The sequence below is a fragment of the Mauremys reevesii genome, linkage group 22, assembly GCF_016161935.1.
Source record: "Mauremys reevesii isolate NIE-2019 linkage group 22, ASM1616193v1, whole genome shotgun sequence".
Lineage (NCBI taxonomy): Eukaryota > Metazoa > Chordata > Testudines > Geoemydidae > Mauremys > Mauremys reevesii.
Window position 1 is genome coordinate 6664057 of NC_052644.1, and position 25497 is coordinate 6689553.

A 25497-nucleotide genomic window follows, 5' to 3' on the forward strand; every position below is an offset into this window, starting at 1 on the left:
CTCACTTAACTAAAAAGTCTTTTTTTTTTCTTTTTTCGTGCATAGTTAATTTGTTGTTTTGACTGTAGTTTTAGTATTAATAGTCGTTTTAGGATTGTAAGGACTTTGGGATGCCATTTATATACTGGTCCCGTCCCGCTCCCCCAAGCACCCAGGCCTGGGTACTGGGTTATGCGGGAGACGCAGGGATTCAAGGTCTGCACCTCCTGCCTGTCTCATTCTCAGTCAGCGACAAGGCAGCGCTGCCCTTACTGCTTGTCAGAAGCCCACATTGCTCCCAGGTGCTGTATCCGCCTCTCCTTCCCAAGCCGTACCCTGGCAGGTCTCCGCCTCAAGAACCACCTTATGGAGGTTGCCATGAGGCTGTAGTCAGGCCCAGGCCTGGGATTTGCCCCCCCTCCAGTTCATCAGCCTGAGAAACCCAGGAGTGCACCTCCTGCCACGGAGACCCAGTCTGGTTCCACTCGTACCAGTGCTATGGACCCATGCTGGGGCCTGGTCGTGAGGCTGGGAAGCATGTGCATAAGCATGGCAGGGAATGTTCCTCCAGGCTCAAGAAAGAATGAGCCTTCCACGAGTTCCAGCCACGGAGAAGCGGCTTGTTCCAAGGCTCACAAGCATGACAAGAAGTCACAGAGAGTGTCGGATCCACCAGTTCTATCCACCGAACCACATACGCTTTCCAGGTCGGCACCCGCGAGTCAAGGGAACCTTTGGTTCCAAGGCAGTGCTCCGTTCTGGCTCTGGTTCCAACTGGGCCACATTCCGCCGATGCCGGGGAGGCTGGAGTCGGAGCCTGGGCCTCATGAACTCTTTGCTTTGGAGGAGGCGAGATCTCCACATCTTCCACTTCAGCCGGTGCCTGGGGAGGTACGCTCTCCTACCCTGAACATAAGAATGGCCGTACCGGGTCAGACCAAAGGTCCATCTAGCCCAGTATCTGTCTACCGACAGTGGCCAATGCCAGGTGCCCCAGAGGGAGTGAACCTAACAGGCAATGATCAAGTGATCTCTCTCCTGCCATCCATCTCCACCCTCTGATGAACAGAGGCTAGGAACACCATTCTTTACCCAGCCTGGCTAATAGCCATTTATGGACTTCACCACCACGAATTTATCCAGTTCCCTTTTAAACGCTGTTATAGTCCTAGCCTTCACAACCTCCTCAGGCAAGGAGTTCCACAAGTTGACTGTGCGCTGCGTGAAGAAGAAGTTCCTTTTATTTGTTTTAAACCTGCTGCCTATTAATTTCATTTGGTGACCCCTAGTTCTTGTATTATGGAAATAAGTAAATAACTTTTCCTTATCCACTTTCTCAACATCACTCATGATTTTATATACCTCTATCATATCCCCCCTTAGTCTCCTCTTTTCCAAGCTGAAGAGTCCTAGCCTCTTTAATCTTTCCTCATATGGGACCCTCTCCAAACCCCTAATCATTTTAGTTGCCCTTTTCTGAACCTTTTCTAGTGCTAGAATATCTTTTTTGAGATGAGGACACCACATCTGTACACAGTATTCGAGATGTGGGCGTACCATGGATTTATATAAGGGCAATAATATATTCTCAGTCTTATTCTCTATCCCCTTTTTAATGATTCCTAACATCCTGTTTGATTTTTTGACCGCCTCTGCACACTGCGTGGACATCTTCAGAGAATTATCCACGATGACTCCAAGATCTTTTTCCTGACTTGTTGTAGCTAAATTAGCCCCCATCATATTGTAACATGACTTGTTGTAGCTAAATTAGCCCCCATCATATTGTAACACATTGGACTTACCTCCTTCGGGTTGCGTTTCCTCTATGGCTCATACAGTTCCGCCGGTACCACCATCCGACTTCTCAGCATTGGAGGATTCGGATAGACTGCCGCTCCCCTACCGTAGATACGAATATTCGAAGGCTCCACCAACTCAGTGGCAATACCCTCTGTTTCCCCAGCAAAGGAGCCGCTGGTACCCAGTTCCTTGGGGCCCTCCACACCATCCGGCGGATCCATCTCCTTGGCCATACTGGGGGTCCTGGCCACAGTATCCACCTCTGGAACCTTCCCGTTCAGGAAGGGAAGAGTCCCTAGTCTCTCCTCTCCAGCCAGGGGTGCTGGAACAATTTTTACAGCGGGGGTGCTGAGAGCCATTGAACCAAACTGTAAACGCTGTATGTGATGATAACCCTCCGCACCCCTCGTTCCAGCACCTATGGCTCCAGCTATTACTGAGTAAGCGTTCAGAACCGGTGTTGGAGGATGAACCACTCAGTCCGGCTCCGACAGTGCTGCTGGCACAGGAGTGGTTCCCTTCATCATCTCCAGACGCCGCTGTATCTTCGGTTCCCTCCTCGCTCCCGGCTGACAACCAGTTCCAGGACCTGTTATGTGGAGTGTCTGAGGCCCTCCCCATTCCCCCGGAGGAGGTACAGGACAAACAGCACCAGCTTCTTGACACCTTGCATGCCTTGGTACCAACCGGAGTGGCTCTACTGATCCATGATGCCATTCTCCAACAACCAGGAGTATGTATACCCCTGGGGATACGCAGAGTTCTTTCAGGGGGTATGTCAACTCATCTAGATATTTGCCTAGCTTTACAACAGGCTACGCAGCAAAGTCAAAGTACAAACTAAAATTTCATACAATGACTTGTTTATACTGCTCCATATACGATATACTGAAATGTAAGTCCAATATTTATAATTCCAATCGATTTATTTTATAATTATATGGTAAAAATGAGAAAGCCAGCAGTTTTTCAGTAACAGTGTACTGAGACCCTTTTTGTATTTTTATGTCTGATTTTGTAAGCAAAGTAGTTTTCAGGCGAGGTGAAACTTGGTCTACACAAGACAAAGCAGCCTCATGAAAGGGAGACAGACGCCTGGAAAGGTTGAGAACCCCGGTCTTAGAGGAGGACAGACTCATTGGGAGGATGACATTCCAGACCTTGGTGGATGTAGCGGATGCCTCTTCGTGCACAGTGGCTATGGGGACGTCATGAGAACGAGTACCTCAGAGGATCTCCCTTTTGATGAATCTCCTCTCTTCAGCCAAAAACCTGACAATTCCCTCCACTCCCTCAAGGATTCCAGAGTCACGCTATGATCGTTGGGTATTTACACACTAGCACCCAAGCACAAGTTCTGCCTCCCGCCGCCGACCCAGTGATTCAGAACATCTCAGTTCTTCCATCAACCGCCTATGAGCCTCCTCGCAAGGAACAGAAAACCCCATGGTCCTGTTCTCCAGGTTCCCCAGCACAGCCTTCTGCATCTCATGCTCAGTCTTCGCAAAAGCGATATTTCAGAGTGCACCAAGAGAGCCGCCTCCCACCGTGCACTCTTTTTACCAGCTTGGCGTGTGATAGCAATGGACAAGTGGGTCCTGGATGTCATTTGACGTGGCTGTACAATCGAGTTCATGATGCTACCTCACCCACGTCCCCAACGCTGGCCCCACCTCAGGGACCACTCTCACGCAGGGGCGGCTCCAGGCCCCAGCAAGCCAAGCTCATGCTTGGGGGGCAAGCCGTGGGGGGCGCTCTGCCAGTTGCTGCGGGGGCGGCAGGCAAACTGCCTTTGGCGGCATGCCTGCGGAGGGTCCGCTGGTCCCGCGGCTTCGGCGGACCTCCCACAGGCTGCCGCAGAATTCGCAGGACAGTGGACCTCCCGCAGGCAAGCCACCGAAGGCAGCCTGCCTGCCGTGCTTGGGGCGGCAAAATGCCTAGAGCCGCCCCTGCTCTCTCCCTAGAAGTGGACTCCCTACCACAGAGGGGAACAGTAGAACCTGTTCCAATGATTTACCAGGGTGCAGGGTTCTAGTCCACGTATTTCCTCGTACTCAAGAAGAAGGGTGGATGGAGACTAATCTTGGACCTGCGTTTTCTCTATCAGTTCCTACATGAGCCCAGGTTTCGAATGCTCATCTTAGCAGCCATCATACCCTCGCTGGGAAAAGGCATGTGGTTTACGGCTCGCAGTATACAGCATGCCTATTTTCATATAGACCTCCATCCAACCCACAGAAGGTTCCTGAGGTTTGTGGTAGGCAATTAATGCTTCCAGTCCAGGGTCTGGCCATTCAGACTTAACCACTGTGCCACTTTTTTTGTTTGTTTGTTTGTTTTGTAGTGGAGACCCACCTCCGATGTCAGGGGGTCCTTATAGTACCCTGCCTCAATGATTGGCTCCTAGCAGTGGGATGCAAAAGGAGGCTCGAACCTCGACCTCCATGCTGGAGGCTCGAACCTTGACCTCCATGCTGCTCAGACACCTCTCCTCCGTTAGGGTGAGTGTTAGCATTGAAAAATCGACTTTGGATCCCACACAGTCACTAGAATTCATAGGAGCCTGCATGATGCAATCTCCGCACAAGCCTACCTACCAAGAGCTGATTGCCAAGATGGTCACCAGTCCTTCTGTTACAGTCCAGACTTGCCTTTCCCTCCTTGGCCACATGGTAGCTTGCATGTCTGTCACCACCTTCGCTGACTCCAGCTATGACTCCAGAGGGTCTATTCTCCCTCACCACATACCATGGACCTCCTGTTGACACTTCTCCCTGAAGTACTCCTCCCCCTCCACTGGTGGACGGACCTGGATCAGTCTGCCCCGGGAAACCCTTCCTTCCATCCTTCCCAAGCATGACACTTATCATGGATTCGCCAGATGGGGTGCCCACATGGGCGAACATGTGACACAGGCGAGTTGGGCTGCTTGGGAATCCAGGATGCTCATCAACATCCTGGAGCTTCCGGTGATGTGGAGAGCGTGCCGCGTATTTCTCGCCTCCATTCACTCCCATCATGTTCTTGTCATGTCAAAAGTGACATGTCACCCCCATTTATTACATCAACAAAAAGGGGCACGTGGGCGCCAGCGTTCTCTGTGGAAGCGGTTTGTCTATAGCATTGGTGCATCGCCTACTAGATCCTGTTGTCAGCAGCCTATCTTTCCGGGACTCAGAACGTGACTGCAGACTCTCTCTGAGCACAAAATTCATGGCCGACCACAAATGGGCACTGCATGACACCGTAGCCAGCGACATGTTCGCCCAGTGGGAGACTCCAACCAGGGACCTCTTTGCTTCCCACAGCAACAGCAGATGCATCCCGTACTACTCCAGAGTGGGCCTCTGCGCCCATTCCCAAGGCGATGCCCTCATCCTCTGCCAGCTGGGCCAGACCCCTTACAACTTTCCCACGCAACCGCTCCTGACTCAGGTCCTTCACAAGATCAGGTGGGAGAGGGCCACAGTGAGTCTCATCACCCCATTTTGGCCTCACCAGTTCTGGTTTCCCCTGCTCCGCATGTCAGCGCATCCCCCGCTTCCACTGCCAATGTTCCCGGAGCTGCTCGCACAACATAGAGGCAGGATCAGGCATCCCGATCCACAGATGCGCCCCCAAAAGCCCGGTTTTCAAGTGGGCATTTTTGCTAGAATGCGACGGATTGTTGGCAGGGCAGGGCAAGACATCCTCTCTAGTAGCAGGAAAGAGGCTCCTATTGGGCCAAGTGGAAGCGTTTCCTCTCCAGGGCCCGGCAGAGGAGGTCTTGCCCCGAGGATATGGACGTTCACCTTCTTCTGGACTGGCGTCTGTCCCTGAAGGGATCAGCTCCATCAAGGTGCATGTAGCCGCTATCCGTGCCTGCCATCCCCTGTGGAGGGGCACTCTCTGTCTTTATCCGCCCCTTGACTAGCAGGTCTTGGAAATGCTTCCTTAGGACCTGTCCAACCAGCGCCCACCAGTGGGATCTCACCCTCGTCCTCTCACCCTCAGTGAAATCACCCTCTGAACCTCTGGCCTCCTGCTCTCTGTCTCTCCTTTCCGTGAAGGCCGCCTTCCCTGTGGTTATTACTTCCGTGAGACGGGTAGGCAAACTGGGGGCCATGACAGCGGATCCCACGTTCCATAAGGACAAGGTTTCTCTGCGTCTGCACCCCAAGTTTCTGCCAAAAGTTGTATCCTGTTTTCATGTCAACCAACCCATACGCTTACCTGCCTTCTTTCCGAAGCCTCGGCAGAGGAGCGGTGCCTTCACTCCCTCGACCATTCAGCAAGTCCCCTAGACTGTTTATGGCGATAGCAGATAGGATTAAGGAGCAAGCGATCTCCCCGCAGAGGATCTCTGAGTGGGTTTCGGTGCACATTACGCTGTCCTGTCGGTTGTCAGGACTGTCTTTGCCCCTTGGCGTACGAGCCCATTCCACAAGAGCGCGAGCATCAACTACAGCCACGTTGCATGATGTGCCGCTTACAGACGTGTGGGGCGGCCCCGTGGAGCTCGGTACAAACCTTCTCAGTACACCGTGGTAGTGGATGCCTCGTTCGGTGCGGCTGTTCTGTCTTCTTCCTCGCACCCTCCTCCTAACTGGGTGCTGCTTGTTAATCACCCTCAGGGGAACACAATAGAGACTGTCACTTGAAGGAGGAGGAGGTTGCTTACCTGTAACTGGAGGTTCTTCAAGGTGTGGGGTCCCTATCTGAATTCCAGTCCCATCCTCCTTCCCCTGTGCTGCGGATCTGTGCAACTTGCAGTGGAGAGAAGGAACTGAGGGTGCAGTCAGTCCACCCTGCCCTCTATCGCCTCAGACTAAACCATGAGGCGGAGCAAGGGCGCATGTGTGGACTGACGGACACTACTTCTAAAATCTCTGGCCCGGACACATGGTGCATGTATACAACCTTCACTGGAATACTGATAGGGGCCACACATCTCGAAGGACCTCCAGTTACAGGTATGTAGCCTCCTCTTCATCTATCTGACCTCCTGCACATCGCAGGCCACAAAACCTCCCCAACCCACCCTGTAATAGACCCAGAATCTCTGGCTGAGTTACTGAAGTCCTCAAATCTTGATTTAAAGACTTCAAGTTACGGAGAATCCACCATTTACATGGTTTAAACTAATGCTGCAGAAGAAGATGGAAAACCCCTCAGGGTCTCCGCCAATCTGACCTGAGGGGAAATTCCTTCCCGACACCAAATACTGAAATCAATGGATCCTGAGCATGTTGGCAAGACCCATGAGCCAGATACCTGGGAAAGAATTCTCTGTAGTAACACAGAGCCCTCCCCATCACATGCCCCATCTCCGGCCATTGGGATATTTGCTACCAGCAGCCACCGATGGGCCACATGCCATTGTAGGTCGTCTCACCATACCATCCCCTCCATGATCTTACCAAGCTCAGTCTTGAAGCCAGGTAGGATTTTTGCCCCACGCTGCTCCCCTTGGAAGGCTGCTCGGGAACTTCACTCCTCTGATGGTTAGAAACTTTCATCTAACTTCAAGCCTTAACTTGTTGATGGCCAGTTGTATCCGTTTGTTCTAGTGTCCACATTGACCCTTAACTTAAATAATTCCTCTCCCTCCCTGTGTTGATCACTCAGATGTGTTTATAGAGAGGAATCCTATCTTCCCTCAGCCTTTGTTTGGTTAGGTTAAACAAGCTAAGCTCCTTCAGCCTTCTCTCATAAGGTAGGTTTTCCATTCCTCGGATCATCCTAGTAGCTCTTCTCTGCATCTGTTCACGTTTGAATTCATCTTTCTTGAACATGGGAGACCAGAACTGCACAGAGTATTCCAGATAAGGTCTCACCGGTGCCTTGTATAATGGTACTAACACTTCCCTGTCTCTGCTGGAAATACCTCGCCTGATGCATCCTAGCATTGTGTTAGCCTTTTTCACAGCCAAATCGTACATAGTCCTCCTGTGATTAACCAATACACCCAGGTCTTTCTCCTCCTGTGTCACTTCCAACTGATAAGTCCCCAACTTATAGCAAAAATTCTTGTTGTTAGTCCCTACGTACATGACCTTGCACTTTGCACTATTAAATATTATCCCATTTCTATTACTCAGTTTTCAATGTCATCAGGATCATCTTGTGTGATATTGTGCTCTTCCGCTGTACTGGCAATACCTCCCTTCTGCCCCAAGCCCATGGCCCCGGGCACTGCCTCGGCTCCTTCCCCCGAGTCATAGAATCATAGGACTGGCAGAGACCTTGAGAGGTCATCTAATCCGGTCCCCTGCACTTGTGGCAGCACTAAGTATTATCTAGACTGTCCCTGACAGGTGTTTTGTCTAACCTGCCCTAAAAACCTCCAATGACTGAGATTCTACAACCTCCCTAGGTAATTTATTCCAGTGCTTAACCACCCTGACAGGAAGCTTTCCTAAAGTCCGACCTAAACCACCTGTGCTGCAGTTTAAGACCATTGCTTGTCCTGTCCTCAGAAGTTAGAGAACAATTTTTCTCCCTCCTCCTTGTAACCGTCTTTTATGTGCTTGAAAACTATCATGTCCCCTCTTCTCCAGACTGAAAGAATTGGGTTTGTTCAATCTTCTCTTGTAGGTCATATTCTCTAGACCTTTCATCATTTTTGTTTCTCTGCCCTGTCCTTCCAGGGCAGGTGGGAAGGAGGCGAGGGCCAATGTTTGTGTCATTTAGTAGCCTGAAGCAGGGCTTTGGAGCGGAGCCCGGAGCTGGAGCATGGAGCAGCTCCAGAGCAGTGGAGCTGCAGGTTTTTGCCTGGAGCTGGAGCGGAGCTGGAGCACAGCTCCAACGCCCTGGGGCCCTGAAGTGTGTTGCTGCAGGATGAGCACCAGCCGTAGCACTGTGAGGCCATGCTACTGAGGTTCCAGATGCCAGGCTGGAAGGGAGAAGCATGAGGCAGTGCTGGGACCATGATGCCCCCTGTGCCAGCAGGTTGGGGCCTGTGGAGTTCAGACTGGGAGCCCCTGGGGAGCAGGATCCTATCACTGTCCAGGCCTGTATGTCAGGGGAGGTCAGCCCAGCCTGCCCTGCAGCGGGCCCAGCCATTGTAAGGCTCAGGGCCCATGGATGGCAGCTACAAGGTGCTGGGCCTCTCACCTTGCCAGGCCTATGTGCTCTCTGGACTGGGGCAGGGGCAGGGCCAGGGCTGGTACTGCCCCGGGAGCCTCCTGCGGTGCGGAGGGCTCTGTAGGAGCCAGGCCCTGCAGGCGAACGCCTGAGCCCGCTGTGCACTGCCCCTTCCTGCTGACCCCGAACCCAGCCCACAGGGGGGACACTTTCTCAGCTGGGGTAGAACCAGATGCCGGGGGTGCCTGGTCTCCCGAGCCCAGCAGGGGAGCGGGGCCCTGGAGCCTTGGGCTGGGAGCTGCCGTGTACTGAGCCCGTGGCCGATGTGAGGCTGGGGTGGGCATGGACGGACACACACAGACACAGGCGTGCGCTCACGTTTGCAAGGAGATCGCAGTGAGTGGCACAGAGCTGCAGCTGCCAGTCCCTCCCACCCTCGGGAGTGCGGCCCTCACCCAGGGAAACGGCTGGTGGGGATACAGCATTATCGTGGTGCCATGCCAAGTGCCACCCTCCTCCTTGCCTGCTGGCACCTTACCTCTTCCCCCCCCTAACCAGTGCCCTCCTCCTGCCTCCCAACACCCCCAGCCAACTGGCCCTTCACCCGACTCCCTCCCTCTGCCCCTGCTCACCAACACACTTTCTCTGCTCCCCACTCATCTGGCCCCTCATTCCAAGGGCTGCCCTAGACCTGAGAGCCCATCTCTCCTGTGTTGTCAGTGCCCCCCTGCTGGGCCCAGGTTTGGGGGAGAAGGGTGAGGCCAGCCTGTGGGGATAGCAGCAGGAGAGACTGACGGGGGAACAAAGATAGGAGCCCAAGAGGAAGGGTGGAAGCAGAGGGGGTAGGGACAGATGGGGGGGCACAGGGGCAGAAGGGTTTATAACTACTACAGCCCCTCCCTTCCCTTCCCCAGCCTGCAAGGGGACCCAGGAGTCCTGAGTCTCACCAGTCCTCTGCTGTCAGCAAATAGTAGTGACACCCCCTGGCAAGCGTGAATCTTATCCCCCTCGGGTGGCTGGTCCACATGGAGGATAACAGTCTCCTACTGCTACCAGTGACCCCATTAGCTCAAACAGTAGAGCACCTTGTGGTGGATGTAGAAGTCTCAGCCTGGCCTGTGACCCAGGAGGGGCTCAGTTCAGTGCCATAGGATGGGACTCAAGTTTTCAGTTTGCCTTTATAAACACTTAGGAGATGCCTCACAGTAGGGGGGCCAGATGTCCCAGTTTTGGGGTCTTTTTCTTATATAGGCTCCTATGACCCCCTGCCTCCTGTCCCGATTTTTCACACTTGCTGTCTGGTCACCCTACCCCCCCACACATATTCACTACTGTTGCAAAGTCAAACACTAGGAAACTCTGGATTTCCAGTTAGCCACGTGCAACAGAAATGGGAATTTTCTGTAATATTTGGATGAATGGTGTGCATGGCAGTGACTTATTTGACTTGGCATAGCTGCCCACTTGGTGCCGAAGGGTTAAAATGCTCGTGGGGAAGAGCAGGAGATAAGAGGGGTTGGTGGTTAAGGACTGGCTGAAACCCTCGGAGGATCCGCAGGGACAGAGCATGTGAACTCAGCAAGGCTCTGCTGGAGGGCGACAATGGACTAAGGTTTCAGGTGACTGTGTTAAGAGCTGAGCTCACAGAGCCAGAGCTTAAATCTTACCTGGCACTTCAGCAAGCCAAGGTGGATCATAGAATATCAGGGTTGGACGGGACCTCAGGAGGCATCTAGTCCAACCCCCTGCTCAAAGCAGGACCAATCCCCAACTAAATCATCCCAGCAAGGGCTTTGTCAAGCCTGACCTTAAAAACCTCTAAGGAAGGAAATTCCACCACCTCCCTAGGTAACCCATTCCAGTGCTTCACCACCCTCCTAGTGAAACAGTGTTTCCTAATATCCAACCTAGCCCTCCCCCACTGCAACTTGAGACCATTACTCCTTGTTCTGCCATGAGATGAGGTCATATGTTTTAGTGGACCAACTTCTGGGGATGAGAGAGACAAGCTTTTGAGCGACACGGAGCTCTTCAGGGCTGGGAAAGGTTCTGGGGTCACAACTAAATAAAAGGTGAACCGGATTGTTTGGCATAAGTAGTTAACACACATTGTATTGTAGCTGTGTGGTTCCCAAGATATTGTCTCTTCATGTTCTAAGAGACCATTGAAGGTGAAGTGGCCCGTGTAGCCCTGTAGCCAGAGGATAAAAAAGGGGGGTTAATGGGTTACAGATTGTTGAAATAAGCCATAAATCCATGGTCTTTATTAAGACCATGATTTTAGGGTCTAGTAAAGTTATGAATTTAAGCTCCCAGGCTCATCTTTTGAAAGGGTTGTGCAGGTTTCCTGTGAGCACGAGGCCTGGGAGGTTACATACGGAGTGATCATTTCTGGGAAAAGTGTTCCCCCACGGGTGATGTGCTGTTTGTCTTTTATCATTTTTCTGCGTGAGTTCATTCGAGAGCGCAGGGATTGTCTGGTTTCACCTGCATTATTATTATTGGGCCGTTTAGTGCACTGGATGAGGTGACACCATGTATTGTGCTAGGCATGTCCAGGACTCATGGACCTTGAAAGGTGTGTTTTGTGGAGTAGTGACCATCATAGCAATGGAGCTATGGGTGCAGGTTTTGCATCTGTTGTTGTGGCAGGGTCTGGTGCCACTTTGAGTTGGTGTCCCCTGCTCTGTAGGGAGTCTGACTGGGCACCCCACAGTGGACAAAACCACACGCTTGATCATTACATTGCTTGCTTCAGGAGAAAAAAATGATTCTGCAATCAACAAACATCACATCCACCCCAATCTCTCCACTGCTGAGATGACAATATCAGATAGTGATCAGACCAACAGACCAACAGATAGAGTGAGGCCAACCGGCAGCTCTCAGGGCCCCGGAGAGTGGGTTCAGGCCCCAGAGAAAATTTTTTTTCGGCCTCCCCCCAGCAAGGGTGGACCGGCTAAACAGGGCCGACGAAGCCGGGCCCCGGGCCCCCTTCCGGACTGCCGAGTCCCGGTAATTTGTACCGGCTCCCCACCCCCCCTTGTCGGCCCTGCTGACACCAACTGCTATAAAGTACTCAAAGAAGACCCCACATCACAATTCACCCAGGAATTTAAGGGTATCATCAAATCCTTCCCCAAACAACTCCAAGAGAAACTCTAAAACAAGGGTCGGCAACCTTTCAGAAGTGCTGTGCCGAGTTTTCACTTATTCACTTTAACTTAAGGTTTCGCGGGCCAGTAATGCATTTTAACGTTTTTAGAAGGTCTCTTTCTATAAGTCTATATTATATAACTAAACGATTGTTGTATGTAAAGTAAATAAGGTTTTTTAAATTTTTAAGACGCTTCATTTAAAATTAAATTAAAATGCTGATCCTACGCTGCCAGCCCACTCAGCCCGCTGCCGGCCTGGGGTTCCAGTCACCTAGTTCAGCAGTGGGCTGAGCGGGGACTGCAGGACCCCGGCTGGCAAGGGGCCAGCAGTCGGGACCCCAGACCGGCAGTGGGCTGAGTGGGGCCAATGGCCGGGACCCCAGACCGGGGGTGCAGGTGGGAATGTGGGGGTGGGTGCAGGAGCTCCCGTTGGGTGCTCAGGGTGGGGATGTAGGAGGGGTGCAAGAGTCAGGGCATTGGGTGTGGGGGGTGCAGGGGTCAGGGCAGAGGGATGGGGTGCTTGGCTCGTGGGGGTGCTCCCAGCCCCCTGCGATGAGTGGCTCACAGCAGGGGGTTGGAGGGGATATGCCCAATTCCACCCCATGCCCCAGGGCCCCCTCCGTCCCCACCTCCTCTCTGCCTCCTCCCCGGAGCAGCGAGCGCGCTGCGGCTCCGCTCCCCCTCGCAAGGGCGATCAGGTGATTGGCGCAGGGAAGGAGAGGAGGTGGCGACGGCGCAGGAAGGCAGCACGCTGGGGGAAGAAGTGAGGGAGGGAGGAGCTTGGCTGCCGGCAGGACCAAGCTTCTACCTCCTGCCCCCGCAGGAGAGAGCGGTGGGCGGGGGGGCTGAGTGGTGCCAGGACCCTGGCAGGTCGCAGGTAGCAGCGTGCCGTCTTTGGCACACGTGCCGAGGGTTGCCGACCCCGCTTTACAACTTCATCCTCCACAAACCCACCCTAGGGACCTTCTGAGAGCTTCCCAAGATGCACAAATGAGGGAACTGAGGCAGACCCGGCGGCCCTGGCACTCTTACTGAAGGAATATCAGAAGTCCTAGAAACCATCCTCGGTACACAAAGGTCCGGCTTCCCCCAGGGCACAATAGACTTCCTCCAGAAATTCTGCAACAATAACAACCTCCCTCGGAACACCACCCTTGTCACCATGTATGTCACCTCCCTACACACCAATATCCCTCACAGTGATGGCCTAGATGCTTGCCTCAAATATCTACAAGACACTGGACAACCCTCAGCTGTCCCTCCCCAGCACATCACCAACTTCAGCCCTTTCATCCTCACCCAGAACAGTTCTCATTTGTCAAAAACCATGGGAACAGCCATGGGTGCTAGGATGGTTCCCCAATATGCCAACCTCTTCATAGGGCCCCATGGAGAAGAATTTCTGGACAAATGCACCACAAAAGCCAATGATATACCTGAGATACAGCCATGATATTTTCATCTGGACAGACAACCTAAACTCCCTCATATGTTTCCACCACAACTTAAGCAGCCACCACCCCATCCCTGTCCATTAAACTCTCTCGAGAATGCTCCCACACCAGCATCAACTTCCTGAACACCACAATCTGCTTCAGCAATGGAACCCTACAGCCAGTTATACACAGGAAACCCACGGATCCCCACACCTACCTTCGCAGATCCTGTAACCACCCCAAACACCAAGTATCAGAGGGGTAGCCGTGTTAGTCTGGATCTGTAAAAGCAACAAAGAATCCTGTGGCACCTTATAGACTAACAGACGTCTGTTAGTCTATAAGGTGCCACAGGATTCTTTGTTGCCCAAACGCCAAGAAATCTGTTAGCTACAGCCAGGCTCTCAGATACCACAGAATATGCTGTGAAGAGAGTCCAGGATACACACCTTAACACACTCGAAACCACCTTCATCAAACAAGGACGCTCCACCTGAGAAGTAGATCACAACATGGAATAGGCCACCCAAATACACCGAGAGAAGCTGTTTCAGCACAGATATAAATCCCGCTCTGACCGCACACTCCTAGTTGTCATATGGGGTATCATTAAATAACTACAATCCTTACTCGATGGGGATCCCACTCTGAAAGAAATCTTTCCCGAACCCCCTCTTCTGGCCTTCAAATAACCCCCCAGCCTCTCCAAGATCATCATCAGAAGGAAGCTCCCCACAGAGCAGGACCCACCAACTCAAAGCAGCACCAGACCCTGCCAGAACAACAGATTCAAAACCTGTAATCATATCTACAGTGATCCCCAAAACACAACTTTCCAGATCCATGGATCCTACATGTCTATCACAACATGTGCACTAAACGCCCCAACAGTTACTATGCGGGTGAAACCAGACAGTCACTGCGCTCTCAAATGAACTCTCAGAGGAAAATGATAAAAGACAAAAACACCCTTGGCTGTGGGTGGACACTTTTCACAGCATGGTAACTCTTTATCTGAACTCTCCTTCCTCATCCTCAAAGGAAACTTCCTCAGCACTTCTGAAAGACAAGCCTGGGACCTTAATTCGTAACTTTACTAGACACTAAAAGTCAGTCTCAATAAGGACACTGGGTTTATGGTTTATTACAATAATCTGTAACCCACTAACCACCTTTTTGTCCTACGGCTATGAGGGGCTGATCTGGTGACCGTGGGGTGCTGGGGGATGGTGCCCAGCCTGTGGGGCTGTGGGTTGCTGAGTGTTGACCCTCCCATGGTGCTGGGAAGGAGATATCGACTTGCAGGGCTGTGGGGTGCTGGGAAGGAGGTGCCCAGCCTGTGGGGTGCTGGGAGGTGGTGCCTGGTCTGTGGGGCCATGGGGTGCTGAATGCTGGGCCCCCCATGGTGCTGGGGGGGGTGTATCCGGCCTGCGGGGCTGTGGGGTGCTGAGTGCTGGGCCCCCTGTGGTGCTGGGGGGGTACCCGGCCTGTGGAGCTGTGGGGTGCTGAGTTCTGGGCCCCCCATGGTGCTGGGGGGGAGTGTATCCAGCCTGTGGGGTGCTGAGTTCTGGGCCCCCCATGGTGCTGGGGGGGTACCCGGCCTGCAGAGCTGTGGGGTGCTGAGCACTGGGCCCCCCATGGTGCTGGGAAGGGGGTGCTCAATATGTGGGGCTTTGGGATGCTGGGAAGGAGGTGCCTGGCCTTTGGGGCTGTGTGGTGCTGAGTGCTGCCCCCCCCTGTGGTTTTGGGGGGGCACCCCTGGTCTGCAGGGTTTGCTGCTGGTGTCCATCTGTGAGCTCCTCGTGCCAAGTTGCTCTGAGCTGTCTCAGCTCGTTAATGCGATTGGCTCCTTGGGCCTGGCCCGCTTGGGACAGGAGCTCTGAGAGCACAGGGGCATTCAGGGCACATGGGGGGGGCTGTGAGGGGCTCAGGCTGGGATTTGGGGGTGCCTTTACTGCACCAATCTAGCAAGCTTGTAGTACTGAGGGACGAGGGCTGTGAGGGTTGGGTGGGGACAGCAGCACTGTGTGGGGAGGGGCTTTGTGTTGTGTGGGGGCAGTGGCAGGTCTTGGGAGGAGGTGGGGGGCTGTGGCAGGTATGAGGGGGTCTGGGGGAAGGCAGGAGACACTCCTGCCGTCTGGACTCTCCTGCTGCTGCTCGCTGACGGGAGAATCGATGGAGTCTCCTTGAAGCTGCAGATGTGGCTCCCGGGGGCTGGTGCAGGCTGCAGGACACGGCAAGGGCAGCGACTCTGAACAGGCTGTGTCACCCCGACCCCTGCAGGCTGCTCCCCTGCAGAGCCTGCTCGCTGCACCTCCCACCTGCTCCTCCAGCTGGGCCTGGCCCCAGTTCAGCAGGAGGTTCCGGCTGCGGGGCCAGGCCTGGTGCCCCGAGCAGTGCCTGACCCCAGGGTTCGGCGGGGGGCTCTGATGGCCGGACCACACTCTCAGCAGCTCCCTAGGGAGGTACTCCTGATCCCGTTCCCAGTTGGCCAGTGCCCAGGAAGGGGTCTTGGCGGGGGGGGGGCATGGAGGTCATTTTCCTGCCCTGCCTGTTGCCGTGTGTGATGCCATCATCCTAAGGCAGGGTCTGGTTGGTTCTGGTAGCACAGTGACTCCTCCACCCCATTGGGCTTTCCTGCTCAGCCGGGCATATGGCACTCGGGGCTGGGGAAACCATGGGGCTGGGGCCCTGCCCCCCAGCTGTTGGGTGGCAGCAGCATGCCTTCAGCCCAAACTGTGCACTAGCCCCAGGAGCGGAGTGGGGTCTGGTGGCTAGAGCGGGGAACTGGGACCCAGGACTCCTGGGGTCTCTCCCTAGCTCTGGCAGGGAAGTGGGGCCTGGTGGTTATAGCAGGAGGCTGGGTGCCAGGACTCTTCCCCCGCAGCGCCCGGTGCCCCCTGCCCCCAGGTGACGCTGTCTCTCCCCCCGCAGCACTCCACCCTGGCCAGCAGCCGCTCGGAGAAGGGCTCATCGTGGTCCAGCCGGTCGCTGGGTGCGCGCTGCCGGAACTCCATCGCCTCCTGCACCGACGAGCAGCCCCACATCGGCAACTATCGACTCCTCAAAACCATTGGCAAGGGCAACTTCGCCAAGGTCAAGCTGGCCCGGCACATCCTGACAGGCAGAGAGGTGAGGGTGTGGGGGCCATGGGGCAGCGCTCTGTGGGGTTGGAGGCTATGGGGTGGTCATGGGGCAGCACTCCAGGGAGGGCAGGCAGGGGATACGGGGGGGCACATGGGGCAGTGCTGCAGGGAGAGCGAGGGATGTGGGGTGGTCATGGGGCAGCACTCCAGGGAGGGCAGGCAGGGGATACGGGGAGTGGGGGCGCATGGGGCAGTGCTCCGGGGAAAGCGGGGGATGTGGGGAGCCATGTGGCAGTGCTCCAGGGAGGGTGAGGGATGTGGGGGGCTCTCTGGAGTAGTGTAAACTGGGGGGGGGTGCACAGTAGCTCTGAGCTCAGAGGTGGTGGGGGGCCCAGGGAAGATCTCCAAGGGGGGGCACTGGGAAGAGTGGGGAAGGCTGAGGTGTCAGGTGCTGCTGGAGTATAGCACATGTGCAGATGGGGCAGGGGAGTGGAGGGGCGTATGGGGCACACAGAGGGAAGTGGGGGGCGTAGGCACTGAGTGCCCTAAACACATACCCCCAGCCAGAATCTGGTTTGTTTGTAGGTTGCAATAAAAATAATTGACAAGACACAGCTGAACCCCACAAGCCTCCAGAAGGTGAGTGTGAGCAGTTGGGGGAGGAGCCTCACTCCCTGCCAGGGCCGCCCAGAGGGGGGGGAGGGAAATGGGGCAATTTGCCCCAGGTCCCGCAGGGGCCCCCACAAGAATATAGTATTCTACAGTATTGCAACTCTTTTTTAATGGAAGGGGTCCCTGAAATTGCTTTGCCCCAGGCCCCCTGAATCCTCTGGGCGGCCCTGCTCCCCTGAAGGGGCTGGCAGCCCCATGCCCTGGGGAGGGGGCAATGTCCAAGCTGGGGCCGTGCTGCCGGGGGCTGGGCCTGGAGGGACAGAGGTCGCCAGGTCTGGGACAGGCAGGAGGGGCGGCTACTCCAGGCCCCCCTGGATGGGGGTCGCCCCCCACCTTCCGCTGGCCGCCCACAGCGCAGCTCCAATGCCAGCGGCTGGGTTCCCAGGCTCCACAAAGAGCCCATTGTGCTCCGGGCTGGGGGAGGGGGGAGGTTTGGCCCTGGCATTCGGGTTCCCCATGCCCGCGACTTCCTCACTGTGCTTCTGCAGTGAGCTCGGGTCCCATCCCCAGCGCCACCCCCAGCTACCCTGGGGACACATCCCGCCTGCCCAGTGGCCCCCTGGGGCACCCACCCTGCCTTGCATCTCTCCACCCAGCTAACCTGGGACACCCGCCCTGCCTGGCACCTGCCCCCTTTTCCCATCCGCCCCAGGGCACCTGCCCTGCTCCTGTCCCCCCCACCCCAGGCCACTACCAGCCCCAGCTCCCACTGGCTGCCCCAGCCCCTGGCATTGACAACGGCTCCCCTCCCTTAAATCACCGCTCTAATTAGCACCCAGAGGCCAGGCTGGTCGCTGTGGTAACAGCCACTCCGGAGGCATCTCCAGGGGCTGCTAATTAGCGTTGCATTCTGAGGTCAAAGGAGCTGCGGGTGGGGAGCAGATTAGAACAACCCCCTGAGCCAGCCCATCCCCTGCCATAGGGTCAGATCAGAGCCAGCGCTCCCCAGAGGGGAAAGGCCCCGTGTCCCATTCCCTGTCCCCTTCAGCCACTCGCCAGCCATGGGGCCAGATCGGAGCCGGCGCCCCCGAGAGGGGAAAGGCCCCGCGACCCGTTCCCTGTCCCCTTCAGCCACTCGCCAGCCATGGGGTCAGATCGGGCAGCGCCCCAGAGGAAAGGCCCCGCGTCCCGTTCCCTGTCCCCTTCAGCCACTCGCCAGCCATGGGGTCAGATCGGAGCCAGCGCCCCCCAGAGGGGAAAGGCCCCGCGACCCGTTCCCTGTCCCCTTCAGCCACTCGCCAGCCATGGGGTCAGATCGGAGCCGGCGCCCCCCAGAGGGGAAAGGCCCCGCGTCCCGTTCCCTGTCCCTGTCAGCCACTTGCCAGCCATGGGGTCAGATCGGAGCCGGCGCCCCCCAGAGGGGAAAGGCCCCTTGTCCCGTTCCCTGTCCCCTTCAGCCACTCGCCAGCCATGGGGTCAGATCGGGCAGCGCCCCAGAGGAAAGGCCCGCGTCCGTTCCCTGTCCCCTTCAGCCACTCGCCAGCCATGGGGTCAGATCGGAGCCGGCGCCCCCCAGAGGGGAAAGGCCCCGCGTCCCGTTCCCTGTCCCTGTCAGCCACTTGCCAGCCATGGGGTCAGATTGGAGCCGGCGCCCCCCAGAGGGGAAAGGCCCCGCGACCTGTTCCCTGTCCCCTTCAGCCACTCGCCAGCCATGGGGTCAGATCGGAGCCGGCGCCCCCCAGAGGGGAAAGGCCCCGCGTCCCGTTCCCTGTCCCTGTCAGCCACTTGCCAGCCATGGGGTCAGATCGGAGCCGGCGCCCCCCAGAGGGGAAAGGCCCCGCGACCCGTTCCCTGTCCCCTTCAGCCACTCGCCAGCCATGGGGTCAGATCGGAGCCGGCGCCCCCCAGAGGGGAAAGGCCCCGCGTCCCGTTCCCTGTCCCCTTCAGCCACTCGCCAGCCATGGGGTCAGATCGGAGCCGGCGCCCCCCAGAGGGGAAAGGCCCCTTGTCCCGTTCCCTGTCCCCCTCAGCCACTCGCCAGCCATGGGGTCAGATCGGAGCCGGCGCCCCCCAGAGGGGAAAGGCCCCGCGTCCCATTCCCTGTCCCCCTCAGCCACTCGCCAGCCATGGGGTCAGATCGGAGCCGGCGCCCCCCAGAGGGGAAAGGCCCCGCGTCCCGTTCCCTGTCCCCCTCAGCCACTCGCCAGCCATGGGGTCAGATCGGAGCCGGCGCCCCAGAGGAAAGGCCCGCGTCCGTTCCCTGTCCCCCTCAGCCACTCGCCAGCCATAGGGTCAGATCGGAGCCGGCGCCCCCCAGAGGGGAAAGGCCCCGCGTCCCGTTCCCTGTCCCCCTCAGCCACTCGCCAGCCATAGGGTCAGATCGGAGCCGGCGCCCCCCAGAGGGGAAAGGCCCCACGTCCCATTCCCGTCCCCCTCAGCCACTCACCAGCCATGGGGTCAGATTGGAGCCGGCGCCCCCCAGAGGGGAAAGGCCCCGCGTCCCATTCCCTGTCCCCCTCAGCCACTCGCCAGCCGTGGGGTCAGATCGGAGCCAGTGCCCCCTAGAGGGAAAGGCCCGGGGGGCTAGAGGTGGTGCGGCAGGTGAGGAGGAGCTGTGAGGCTGCCTGTTAACACACCCTATTCCCCCCGTCTCTCTGCCCCCTGCAGCTCTTCCGGGAAGTGCGGATCATGAAGGGACTGAACCACCCCAACATCGGTGAGCTGGGGTCCGGGGGTCTGGCTCTGGGGCTCAGCAGCACAGGGGCGGTGGGGCCTGAGCTAATGGCAGCTCCAAATGCCCCGTCCTCCAGCCTCAACTGCCCCTGCTAGTTGAGAGCATCTGGACCCTGGCACCTCTGCTAGGTGGGCACTGCCCTGCAGGTCCCTCAACTACAGGGGGTCAGAACCCTGCCATGAGGGTGTGGGGTGGAGGGGCAGGACCATCCCATGCCGGGGGCAGGCCTGTCCAGTGATGGGTCTGGGGGAAAGGAGAGACAGGCCCATCCTATGAGAGCATTTGGGGCAGGCGTTGGATGGGAGTCAGACCGTCCTGTGGAGACATTGAGCGGGAGGGTCAGGCCCTGCCTGGGAGGGTGTTTGGGAGGGAGGGTGTTTGGGGGACTGTGACCCATATATTTCAGAGGAGGGTCTAGCACGCTCCGTGTGAGTGCAGGGGTTCTGGTCCGTGGCAGTGGGGCCTTGGCGCGTCTGCCATCTCCCGGCTGGCGTGTGGGGCTGTCTGCAGGCTCCAGGGCGTCTGGGAGCGAAGCAGGCGCTGGACAGGGCAGAGCTGTGGAGGGAGCAGACGGGGCAGCAGCGAGGGGTAGAGTGAAGGCTGGCGACTGTGCAAACCTTCCCCGAGTATTTGCAGACATTGGGACTGGGTCACCCCCCCCCCCCGCCTTTGCCCCAGCTGCCCAAGGGCGGGAGCTCTGGAGTGCAGGGAATCGCTGCAGGGCCCGGGCAGCACCTGGCAACAGAGCGGAGGGGTTTGCTTGGGAATATCCTTCTTTTTGCTGTAACAGATCAGAGCTGTCTCTGCGGTGTCACGGCCCCCAGCCCTCTGGAAGGGGTCCCTGCTGTGCGGCGAAGGGCGTTTTCAGACACACCACTCCCCAGCCCACCCTGTCCACACTCCCAGGAGCTAGGGGCACTGGGACTTGCACAGGGAGCGAAGATGCTACCAGCCTCACCACGGGAGAGCCCCCGACCAGGGCCCCAGTGGCAGGCACCACGTGGGCTGTGCGAGTGGGAGTGGGGGCTCGCTGGGCCCTGACCCGTGTCTCTGTGTTACAGTGAAGTTGTTTGAGGTGATAGAGACGGAGAAAACACTCTACCTGGTGATGGAATATGCCAGCGCTGGTGAGAATGCCCCCCTGCCACACCGGCACCCCCCTGCCCCTGCACCGCCAGCTGCTCCCCCAGGCCTGTGCCCCCTGCAACCCTTGGGTGTGTCTGTGCCGCACCTGGAGCTCTGGACCCCTCTGCGTTCCCACACCCCCTCCCTGCATGGCCCCCAGATCCCTCTGCCCAGCTCACCTTCAATGTGCTACAGCCCCACCCAGCCTGCCCTAGGGTGCAGCCTGGCTCTGGGACCCACCCCAAAGGCCTCCCCAGCAATCACGACCTGGAGAGAGAGGCAGGTGTTGGGGGGAGGCAGGAGCCTTGCCTGGCATGTCCCCACCCCACCCCTCCTGACCACAGGTCCTGCCTGGCATATCCGCTCCCACCCCCAGCCAGGGGCCCTGTCCAGTGTGACCCCCCCAGCAGCTCCTTTTGACCAGGGGCCTGTCTGGCATGACACACCCCCACTCCCTCCTGACCAGGGATTCTGCCTGGCATGATGCACCCCCTTCTCCCCACAGCCCCTCCCAATCACAGGCCCTGCTTGGCTCCCCCCCCCCCCCGCCATGCTGCTAAAATTATCCTCGCTCTGTTTAAAATAAGCCAAGCCACCAGGCCCCTGCAGGTGCCACCCACCTGGCAGCTGCCTCCCTGGCACAGGCTGGCGCTGGGAGCCAGGCGGGGGGCGTACACATTCCCACCCATTCCAGTGGCGCCACGGGCGACTCCCATCTGTGCCTGCTGGTGCCACCTGGGCTCAGGCTCATCCCATAGTGTACGCTGCAGGGTGCGGTTGGGTGGGTCCGTGCCGGGCAGGGGGCACGAACCCCAACACAACCAGCCTGATTCTGTCCAGGGCCTTGCCCAGCTCCTGAGCGCTTACCCCAGTGGCCGCTTTTGGGGAATGTGTGGGGTCTCCATGCCCCCCATGTCCTGCTGTAATGGACCCCCCGGCAGGAAAGCTGCATTCGTGAGGCTGCGGCTGTCCAGCGGGGGCACATCTGCCCGAAGCCCCTTCACCCCAGCCTCCCTCCTGGCATCGGGTTCCCTGGCACTACCCCCTGCCACTACAGACTGCTCCTGACAGCACCCCCTCCCCCCAGGCGAAGTCTTTGACTACCTCGTGTCACACGGACGGATGAAGGAGAAGGAAGCCCGGGCAAAATTCAGACAGGTCAGGACAGAATCTGGAAAGGGGAATGGGCAAGAGCCCTGACCACCCCAGCAGGGGGCGCTGTGGGGAGTGGGGCAGGAGCTGGCTGTAGGGGGAGCTCCCGTCTACTCCAGCCTCTCCCAGCAGGGGGCGCTGTGGGGAGTGGGGCAGGAGCTGGCTGTAGGGGGAACTCCCGGCTACTCCAGCCCCAGCTTCTCCCAGCAGGGGGCGCTGTGGGGAGCAGGGTGGGAGTTCTGCACCCCTAGCCCCCGCCCTGTTGGGCACATCACTGAAACTCAGGGCGGGGTCTCTGGTCAGCTGCAGCCTGAGGGATGAGGGGGCTGTGTGCTCTGTGCATGTGTGTGGGGGGGCTGCTGGCTCTGTACGTGGGGGCTATGTGCTCTCTGGAGGGCTGTGCTGATGGCTCAGGGGCTGCATGCTCTGTGTGTGGGGGCTGCGTACTCTGTATGTGGGGGGAGCTGCATGCTCTGTGTGTGTGGGGCTGTGCTGATGGCTCTGGGGGGCTGCATTTGAGGGGGGGATGTGCACTTGATGGGGGGCTGCATGTTCTGTGCCTGTGGGGGGGGAGCTGTATGCTCTGTGTGTGGGGGGGGGCTGCTGGCTCTGCATGTGGGGGCTATGTGCTCTCTGGAGGGGCTGTGCTGATGACTCGGGGGAGCTACATGCTCTGTGTGTGTGTGGAGCTGTGCTGATGGTTCGGAGGGGCTGTAAGTGAGGGGGGAATGTGCTCCTGATGTGGGGGCTGCTTGTTCTGTGCCCACGGGGGGGGTGGGGGACTGTGTGCTCCGTGGGTGAGGTGGTGGCAGTGCTGCGTTGCTGGCCCTAGTCTATGGGGTGGAGGCTGAGTGGTGTGGGGGGAGGGGGAGCAGTGCCGGGCGTGGGGGGCAATGGAGGAGGGAAGGGCTGTGCTGCTGATCCTCTTGTGCAGGGATTCTCAAACTGGGGGTCATGACCCTTCGGGGGTCACGAGTTATTACATGGGGGGTCATGAGCTGTCAGCCTCAACTCCAAACCCCACTTCACCTCCAGCATTTATAATAGCGTGAAATATAAAAAAGTGTTTTTACTCTGTAAAGGGGGTTGCACTCGGCGCCTTGCTGTGTGAAAGGGGTCACCAGTACCAAAGTGTGAGAACCCCTGTTCCCGCGTGTGGTGGTGCGGGGTGGGGGTTAAGGGCTCCCTGCTGGGAGCTGGCCTGGAAACCCAGGTGGGCGCTGCCTTCCCAGCCATCGATCCCTGGCAGCCGGGCACTCGCCTTACAGGGGCCGTTCCCTCTCCTGGGGGGGAGCGGGGGTGGGGGGAGCGATGGGGGGCAGAGGATGGCGTCAGTCGCTTCGCTGCCCTCACTGCCAGCTCTGCCCCCAGATCGTCTCGGCCGTGCACTATTGTCACCAGAAGAACATCGTGCACCGAGACCTGAAGGTGAGTCACCCCACCCGGGTTCTGCCCCTCCCCCCGCCCTGGGCACTGCCCGACCAGCCCCCCTGTGTACTTCCCCTCCCCCACCCTGGGCACTGCCCGAGCATCCCCCAGCCCTCCATGTACTTCCCCTCCCCACCCTGGGCACTGCCCGACCATCCCCAGCCCTCCGTGTACTTCCTCCCCATCCTGGACACTGCCTGACCATCCTCCCAGCCCCTGTGTATTTCCTCCCCACCCCCACCCTGGGCACTGCCCAAGCATCCCCAGTCCCCGTGTACTTCCTCCCCACCCTGGGCACTGCCCGACCATTCCCCAGACCTCCTGTGTACTTCCTCCCCACCCTGGGCACTGCCCGAGCATCCCCCAGCCCTCCATGTACTTCCTCCCCACCCTGGGCACTGCCCGACCATCCCCCAGCCCTCCGTGTACTTCCTCCCCATCCTGGACACTGCCTGACCATCCTCCCAGCCCCCTGTGTATTTCCCCTCCCCACCCCCACCCTGGGCACTGCCCAAGCATCCCCCAGCCCCGTGTACTTCCCCTCCCCACCCTGGGCACTGCCCGACCATCCTCCCAGCCCTCTGTGTATTTCCCCTCCCCACCCTGGGCACTGCCCGAGCATCCCCCAGCCGCCCCCTTGTACTTCCCCGACCCCCAGACAAACACCAGACCTGAAGGTGAGAGCCCCTTTCTGCCCCAGCACCCCTCCCGCTTGTTCCCTCCCTCCCAGGCACTGCCCCTATCCTCCCACCTCCGCCCCCTGGCTGTGGGGGTGGGGCCTGACCCTGACGTACCCCAACTCCCGCTCAGCTGTGGGTGGGGCTGGACCCTGACGTACCCCAGCCCCCGGGTTGTGGGGGCGTGGCCGGACCCTGCTGTGCCCCCCGTCCCCCCCCCAGGCGGAGAACCTGCTGCTGGACGCCGACGCCAACATCAAGATCGCCGACTTCGGGTTCAGCAACGAGTTCACGCTGGGCTCCAAGCTGGACACGTTCTGTGGGAGCCCCCCCTACGCCGCCCCCGAGCTCTTCCAGGGCAAGAAATACGACGGGCCCGAGGTCGACATCTGGAGCCTAGGCGTCATCCTCTACACCCTGGTCAGCGGCTCGCTGCCCTTCGACGGGCAGAACCTCAAGGTGGGTGGGGGCGTGGGGGGCATGGGACACACAGGGACGGGGGTGTCTGGGAGTCCTGGGGGGACATGGGGATGGGGGGTATCTGGGGGTCCTGGGGGCACACGGGGATGAGGGATGTCTGGGGTCCTGGGGAGACATGGGGATGGGGGCATCTGGGGTCCTGGGGAGACGTGGGGATGGGGTGTCTGGGGTCCTGCGGGGACATGGGGATGGGGGATTTCTCTGGGGCACACGGGGATGGGGGTCATCTGGGGTCCTGGGGAGAAATGGGGATGGGGGTTGTCTGGGGTTCTGGAGGGCACACGGGGATGGGGGTGTCTGGAGGACCTGGGGACATGGGGATGGGGATTTCTGGGGGCACACGGGGATGGGGGACGTCTGGGGTTCTGGGGGCACACAGGGATGGGGGTGTCTCAGGGTGTGGGGATCCTGGGAGAGGACACGGGGATGGGGGGCATCTGGGGGTCCTGGGGGAGACATGGGGATGGGGGATATCTGGGAGTTCTGGGGGGACACGGGGATGGGGGGTGTCTGGGGGACACACGGGGATGGGGATGTCTGGGGGTCGGGGGGGGACATGGGGGTGGGGGGTGTCTCAGGGGCGTGGGGGGGTGGGGGGCACGGCGGCAGGGCCCAGCAGACAGGCAGTCTCTAGGTGGGGCTGTGTTTTCTGCAGGGCCTTGTCCCCCGCATCCCAGAGGAGGTGCTGGGCCCCTGTAGCCAGAGCCTGCCCTTTCCCAATTGCCTGGGCACAGAGCTGGGGCCCAGGGGACCCTATTGTCC

The 25497-nt window shown here is 58.3% G+C and overlaps 1 protein-coding gene across 2 annotated transcripts in view; it reads left to right on the forward strand.

The window, feature by feature from the left end:
• The window catches only part of MARK4 (microtubule affinity regulating kinase 4), a 60239-nt gene that overhangs the window by 9774 nt on the left and 24968 nt on the right, over positions 1 to 25497 (forward strand). For both annotated transcript variants that reach the window (XM_039509661.1, XM_039509662.1), the window contains exons 2-8: positions 16376 to 16573; positions 17113 to 17166; positions 19807 to 19855; positions 20935 to 21000; positions 22086 to 22156; positions 23522 to 23578; positions 24478 to 24714. In XM_039509661.1, coding sequence (XP_039365595.1) covers positions 16376 to 16573; positions 17113 to 17166; positions 19807 to 19855; positions 20935 to 21000; positions 22086 to 22156; positions 23522 to 23578; positions 24478 to 24714 — 732 coding nt within the window. The remainder of the gene's footprint in view (positions 1 to 16375; positions 16574 to 17112; positions 17167 to 19806; positions 19856 to 20934; positions 21001 to 22085; positions 22157 to 23521; positions 23579 to 24477; positions 24715 to 25497) is intronic.